Below are 7884 nucleotides of genomic sequence, written 5' to 3' on the forward strand. Positions count from 1 at the left end.
ATTCATCAAGAGAAAATCAAGTGGACCTTTTTTCTGCGCAGTGGCTATTATGTGAGCATTCCTGATCTGGTCAAAAACATAAACAAGCTTATACTAGATAAACCAGGTGGCCCGGAAGTGATTATGCACTACGATGCGGTGTCTGGAAAAGTTGTTGTTAAAGCCACAGCACCGTATAGCGTAGAAGCCAGTCCAGAGCTGATCCGCATATTGGGGCCGTTAACTGGAAATTCTGACATTACCGGTGGTTTTAACACCTTATATATCTACACAGATATCGTGGAACATCAGATTGTTGGGGACTTTTATGTACCTTTACTGCGTTGTGTGCCGGTGCGTGGACAGAGCAAGGAATGTGTCAATATTGGGTATGACAAGCCTCACTACATACCTGTGAGTAAGCATCACATCAACACCATCACTGTTGAAATAAAGACGGATCAGAACAAAAGTGTACCATTTCGTTTTGGTAAGGTTGTTGTGAAGCTGCACTTTCGCCCCCGGAGATCCCAGGTATTTTAAAGTTAAAATGGTCATCCTAAAAACATATGGGGAACCTACCCTGTATAGGGGATATTATAGGGCCCAGGCCGGAAATGCGTTGCCAGGATTTCATGGTGCCCCTGTTATGTACGGGGCGGGGATTGGCGGGATTTTCAGGAGCCTTTTCCAAAAAGCAGTTCCCCTTTTGAGAAGAGGCTTAGACATCATCAAACCCCACGCGAAGACTGCTGCACGTAATATTGCTAAAGATGTGGCTGGTCACGTTACTCAAGCAGTTCTGAATAGAGTGAACAATCCACTTTCTCAAGGGGGGTCAGGCCTAATGTATATTAAAAGGAAAAGTAGCCGAAAAAGAAAAGCATCACGGGTGAGATTGCTTGGACCACCCCACCCCCTTAAAAGAAAAGTTGTGAGAGGAAAGAGATGTCAGAAGCGTCGTGTTGTAAGAAAGAAGAGACGTCCAGCTGCGTCAAAAAGAGATATATTTTAGACGCAATCATGGCTTTTATCCACTGCGGTTCTGAAGAATGCACTAAATCTGAACTGGATCTATTCAGCATTGGTCCTACGCAGACCAGTATTGAGAGAAGTTTATTTATCGAAGTACCCCCCTTGTCAGCCCTGACAGAATCTGCACCCCTAGACTTCTTCATCGCAGGAAATGGTGAAGATTATATCGATCTAAATAACAGCTTGCTCTATGTGTGCTGCAAAATTGTCAATGAAGATGGGAGCAACATTGCTGCAGATGCGGCAGTAGGCCTGGTGAATTACCCCACAGCATCCATCTTTAGTCAACTGGATGTAACGGTGGGAGATCGACTTATAAGTCAGAGTAATAATTCTTACCCTTATCGTGCTTTCATTGAATCTGTGCTGAACTATAGTGAGGATACTCTAGCAACACAATTCTCAGCAGGCCTATTTTACAAAGATACAGCTGGGGAACACGAATCTGCGGGTCTGGATGGAAACAATCAAGGCTTCATTAAAAGAGCAAACCTAACAGCTCAAAGCCGAAAAATAGAGCTATTGGGACATCTTCATACTGAGCTGTTTTTTCAGGAAAAGCTGCTGTTAAATGGAGTTGATGTGAAAATTAAACTTACACGCAGCAAAGATGCTTTCTGCTTAATGACAGAAAACGCAGCAAGACGTTACAGACTGCAAATTTTGTCAGCCTCCCTATTTGTGAAAAAAGTGAGGGTGGCCCCTGGCGTTCACTTAGGCCATGCAGAGGTTCTGTTGACAGCCAACGCCAAATACCCCGTGGATTGTGTGAGTATGAAAATGTTTAGCATTCCCAGAGGAAGCCACGTTGCCAATCAGGAAAACCTGTTTTTGGGGCAACTGCCTAAACTGGTCGTTATAGGCCTAGTGGATAATGATTCCTTCAGCGGAGCTTTCAATAAAAATCCATTTAATTTTCAGCATTATATTAATTTCGCAGCTCTTTACCTGGATGGAGAGTAAATCCCCACGAAGCCACTCCAACCCAATTTTGAAGATGGAAACTGTGTAAGAGAATACATGAGTCTGGTACAAACAGCTGGCAAACATATGAAAGATAGGGCCCTTTTAATTAACCGTGAGGAGTATGCGAACGGTTACACACTTTTTGCATTCGATCTGACGCCGGACCAAGAATGTAGAGATCATTATTCTTTGATTAAAACTGGGAACCTGAGAGCAGAATTCCGTTTTGCTAAAGCCCTGGCCACCACGGTCAACATGATTGTTTATGGTGTTTTTGACAATGTGATAGAAATAAATCACCGGAGAAATGTCCTGTTTGACTATATGTAACATGGACAGCGTGCAGCTAACTCATGTGCTATCTTCAAGCTCCTACACCAGAAAGATTTTCTACAGCGTGTTTCCTTGTGACATGCTTCCCAGTGGGAGGGTACACCAAAGGCCTGTGGGGTTAGTAGTCAATACCCACCCCCACAACCTACCTGGAGAACACTGGCTGGCCATCTACTTGACAGAGGATAAAAGTGGAGAGTTTTTTGATTCCTACGGGCACCCGCCCAACCACCGCCTCTTCCCTAAAACCATCATGAGTTTTTTAAGAAAAAATGCCAGGAAGACTGTGTTTCAACCCAGGCAACTCCAAGCCGATGAGTCCATGGTTTGTGGCTACCATTGTGTATTTTTCCTGCAGCAGCGTTGTAAAGGCCTAACATTTAAACAGATTCAAGAACTGTATTCTCACAATTTAGAAAGAAATGATCAAATGGTGGAACATTTTGTGAAAAACAAGAAGAATATGTCCAGGCACGCCTTAGACATGTTCCAACCTGCCCAACGCTGTAGATCATGTCGTGATTTTCATAGCCATATTTCCCAATAAAGCAACCTCTATTGGGGGTTTGTTAAAACAAAGAATGTCTTGTCTGTATGTTTTCTAACTATTTACCCTATTCTCACAATTTAGAAAGAAAGGATCAAATGGTGGATCATTTTGTAAAAAACAAGAAGAACATGTCCAGGTATGCCTTAGACAAGTTCCAACTTGCCCAGGCATGCCTTAGACATGCTCCAGCCTGCCCAGGCATGCCTTAGACATGCTCCAAGCCTGCCCAGGCATGCCTTAGACATGCTCCAGCCTGCCCAGGCATGCCTTAGACAAGTTCCAACATGCCCAGGCATGTGTTACACAAGTTCCAACTTGCACAGGCATGCCCTAGACATTCTCCAACCTGCCCTACGCTGTAGATCATACTGTGCTTTTCATAGCTGCATTTCCCAATAAAGCATCCTCTATTGGGGTTTTTAAAACAAAGAATTTCTTGTCTGTATGTTTTCTAAGTATTTACCCTTAAAGTAGACAGGCACAGCGCAGATTACTTTAAGTTTTTTATAAATACTAATTTATTTTTTAGTCCTGATAAAACAAAAACCACAAAAGGTTACATCATAAGCTGAACCAGGTAGGAGCATCAGAACGCTTTTGTTTTTTAGCGCTCGTAGAGGTGTGCAACAACATTGGTGTCGTGCCTTTGGGGTTCTTTAGGTAGTCCAAGGTTTCTCTATGGGTAGGATTACCCACTACAGATGCTGGGACATTTAGTTCAGCCAGAGCACTCATAAAAACATCCCATCCTTTTGGGGTACGCTTGGTTTTCAGGGTCTGTGTGATCCCCTTCACCAAATCCAGAATATTGGAACCAGGTACAACCACCCCCTTGTACACAAAGGCTCCTTTCTCATCCCATGAAGAAACATCTCTGTTTTGCTGCATTTTGATCAATAGGAGCCTTGCATTGTTCTTATATCTAGCAGGAAGACTGTCCAGTACTTCTTGGAAGACATTGTCAGAGACTACTGACGCTTCCACAGAGGCTTGTTGTGGCTGAAGTAGAAACAGGTTTAGGTTTTCTTTCTCCGCCTCCCTCTGTCTTACATGGGTCAGATATTTTTGAAGCAAAGAAGCATAACGTTTAACTTTTTCATGTTCTGTTAAGTTGCTCCTGTGGAGAATTTCCTGCATCTCAGTATCTAGTGAGCTGATTGCTGCAGTTCTGATGTTTTCCTCCTTAGGAGGTGGCCCCTTTAATTTTTCCAGCTGGTGGCTAGGGACTAAATACATCTTTTCAGCATACTCCATTACTGATTGGCTAAAAACCAGGTGAGCAGGGGGACTGCAAAACTTAGTAACGGTCCAAGAAACCCACCAGATTGTCTCACTAGATGCTTCTTTCTTCTCAGAGAGACTTTCTTGTTACTCAGGCTTTTAATAAGGTTACGTTTCTTTCTTAATGTACGTACCTGTTGGGGAGATAGAGGAATGTTGCCTTTTAAAGTATTGAGTGCTATTTCTGAGATGGCCGCAATCAGATCATCAGATGCTGCACATAAAATGGCTTTCCTCTGGCGTGGCGGTGCCTTAATAAGAATGTTTAAGAGTGCCAAATTTCTCTTTACACGGTTAGACATGTTGCCTTGCAGAGGAGCTGGGCATCAATAGATGGGCTGGCACTAAAGGCGATGCCTTTTGTAGCCAGCTGGAGCTTTTTTCATGGTGTATACTACAGGCCAGTCTGGTGGAAAAAGACCTGTTCTTAACCTGTAAGTTTCTGGGGTAGATGCATTTAAATCTACCACCAGATAACCACAAGGTTTTCTTGTAGAATCTGCAAACGCCTCCATGAAGAACTGACTGTTTTGCGGGTACATTTGACGAACTAAAATCGCAATTTGTAATGTATCCCTGGGGTTTTTGAACAGCACCATATATTTTGCATTTAGGCTGATGGTGCGGTTGCTTTTGCCCTTGCAGAAAATATTCTGCGTGATGAAAAAAATACTCAAGTTCCTGTGGTGTACATACTGAGTAAAGGCCTTTTCGACTTCACAGTTCTCAGACGCCGACAACATCAGATCGTCTATCACCAAAAAATTTACTTTATTGAGGGGTAATAAATCATTATCATCAAATTTTGCAGGCAAACCCTCCACAAACTGAATAAATGGGTATTTACATAGCAGAGCTTTGTACAGAGGCTGCCAACAACCATAACACCACACAATATTTTCAGGTACAACCGAGAACACACTGTGAGCATTGTCCAGCATATTTTTGATGAAAAAGCTTTTCCCGCAGTTGCTGGGCCCCGCTAGAATGGCTGAAAAGGGGTGTTGCCAGCGTGTATTCATAGTCAAAATCCGTAAGGCAGTGTGTTAAACCCTTCAGTAATAACTCTTTTATCATATACCACCTTTTGAGTTTTCCTGAGAGTCTTAGTTTCCAGAGTTCAATGGCTTTTGTTCCTTACAATACCTGGCTGCTGTACGACAATCTCACAAGGCGGTCTGCGCTCCCTGTCTGAGACGTAGGCAAAAACTAAGTCTTTGAGACTGTTGAAATTAATTTTTTCACAGTTAGTGGTGTTCAGTGTAATGCCTTTGACCTTCAAAAAAACTTTCCCTTCTCCTGAAAGTTTAAAACCATAGGACTTAGGACCAGCCGACACAAACTCTGTGATAAATTCATCTGCAGGGATTTCACTTGTGAGGTCTCCTAAGTAATCACTGAGAGGGGGCATCCACTGCCCCTCCCTACTCACAAATATCACCGAATCTGTATCGTGATATAAACATCGATCTTGAAGGCCATCTAGCAAAGCGTAGAGCTTCAGCCGAGCATATGCAGTTGTAAAGGCAGCTATGAACACATTCTTCCTACCTTGAGTTATCATGCGATCTTCAGAATGTTTCCAGGACACGCATGCGGCATCAGTATCGATAAATTCACACACTGAAACCTCATAAGCATCAGAAAACAGAATCTGAAATAACTCATCAGGGTCTCTCACCACTTGTGTGTTAGGCAGGTTTGTCCTCTGGCCAAATTTCCCCCACAGAGAATTTAAAAATAATTTTGCAATTTGCCGTTTTGCGGGGTTCACGGCAATCTCATCGGGGTGCAATGCCACCCCTTCATTTTGGAGATAATCAGCGATGTATCGCTGTTTATCTTCTGTGCTGACACACCAGTGTGGGTACCCTGAAGCCTCCTGTTTTTGGCGAAGGTGCATGTCAATGTAATCTGAAAACAAACGGGTGGTCCGCTTTTCAAAATGCCAGACTTCATAAATTTTCACAACCTTGTAGCCCTTTTCTACAGCTGCATTCAGCTCAACAGTGCACCATGTTCCTAGCAGAGCCCGTTCCTCATCAGAATGTTTACATGTTTCCTGATGATGCGCTGCTGCACAAGCTGCACACAGGGCAAACATGAGCTTACCGCCCACCTTGGTAGGGAGGACCGGGAAGAAAAGACCTCGGGGTGGGTAAACTTTAGCCTTTGCAATCCCGAAGTAATCTGAGAGCGGCTTAAAGTTCTCATAAATTATTTTGGGGTGACCACAAGGGTATGCTTTATTCTTGTTCACATAGGGATACAGGCTTGTGAAATCATAGTAATGAATCCGTTCCCCATCTTCAGGTTTATAATACAGACAGATCGCATTAGTACGCCCCCCAAAGAGAGCGTCTCTAGGTTCTAGAGGGTCTGGAAAATGAGCACCAGCAAGAAAACTCTTGAGGCCCTCATCTGTTTTTAACATATGCCTCCACTCGTGTTCCCATATAGTCCTGACTTCAAACCCCATCAGTTTCAGTTCAGCATCCCTTTTTTGTGTGGAGTTGTACAGGCATTCATATGTTTTACCCTGCAGGGGGTTTTTATCATCAGGAGGGTAACACACTAAACACCCATGCCAAAAGCAGCCGTGAAATTCAAAGGCTGTCTTCTTATTATCTATGACCACATAGCCATCTAGAAAATAAGGGCCAGCTTTGAATTCCCCACCCTTTAAGGCGTGCTGAATCTGAATGTTTTCTTTATGCTCTATGTAACTCAACCACCGAATTGCAGGGGTAGAAAATTGTTTACACTGCCGGTGATAATTATCTGGTGGGGGTATGGCAATGGTGTATTCCTTCAGAAACTTAAACCTATACATTGCAAAACATGTACTAGCCAGAGTGGGGTATTGGAATGGATCTATTGCTAACCTTTTGTTCACATACTTCTTACCATTCCAAAACGCTCTCACTGTCTGTGTCAGTTCCATGATTTCACGTCAGTACTTGGTGCATGCCTGCTCCAAAATATTAACATCTTGTCTGCAGTAAAACATCAACTCCTTCTGCATTTCAAAAGTTTTTGACTTGTTCTCATCATACCACGCTAAAAAAGCCTCTCTCTCTCTCTCCAGGCATCATGTATTGGGCACCATAGTCCTCTGCTTTAGGCAGCGGTCCCACATAGTCCCAATTCTCAGGTTTGTTAAAATAATGTGGGAAGTAGCCCTTGGTGCTGGTAAAACCCAAGGCTTTTGGTAGCTTTGAGAGGGCATGGGTAGATGACAGAGTGAATCGATAAATTTTATATCTAGCCCTTCACGGTGATACACAGCAATTTTCCCCCTTGAGTAATAAGATCTACAGCAAGTTTCTCTTTTATCAGCTGGCTGAGAATAAAGTAACCATCATACCCCTTTGAGTTATGGGCTATAAAAGTGCACCCTTTGAACTGCACACTGTCTGTGAAAGTCTTGATAAAATCAGAGAGACAGGAATCACCCTTAAACTCCCACGTTTTACCAGCCATGGCCCATGGGCTTACATCCCCATGCGCTTTCACACGCCGCTTTCTATTCTTCTTACCCTTACCTGGTTTATCCTTAAAGTTTTCTACAGTTTCACCCTCAAACGCTTTTGCAAAGCAGAAATTAGGAACATGAAATCCTGAAGACTGGTGCACTTCAGGTCATAAAACACATATTTCACAGACACTTTAGGCTTCTTAAGATGTCCCATATAGCACTCATGCTTATCACCATATGTGATAAACCCCCAACAGACAGT

The 7884-nt window shown here is 43.2% G+C and overlaps 1 protein-coding gene across 1 annotated transcript; it reads left to right on the plus strand.

The window, feature by feature from the left end:
- The first annotated feature begins 1002 nt into the window (after positions 1–1002).
- On the plus strand, positions 1003–1977 carry LOC146344581 (uncharacterized protein F54H12.2-like). The gene has a single exon (XM_084859800.1). It carries the CDS (start codon positions 1003–1005, stop codon positions 1975–1977), a length of 975 nt encoding a protein of 324 aa, XP_084715926.1.
- Positions 1978–7884: the final 5907 nt, after the last annotated feature.

This window comes from Heloderma suspectum, chromosome 5 (assembly GCF_057233095.1).
Source record: "Heloderma suspectum isolate Gila_16-S chromosome 5, 16-S_ref, whole genome shotgun sequence".
Taxonomy (NCBI): domain Eukaryota; kingdom Metazoa; phylum Chordata; class Lepidosauria; order Squamata; family Helodermatidae; genus Heloderma; species Heloderma suspectum.

Bases quoted from the DNA above. Each gene is read 5' to 3' on its own strand.
- LOC146344581 (XM_084859800.1), top strand. From the start codon at position 1,003: ATGGCTTTTATCCACTGCGGTTCTGAAGAATGCACTAAATCTGAACTG.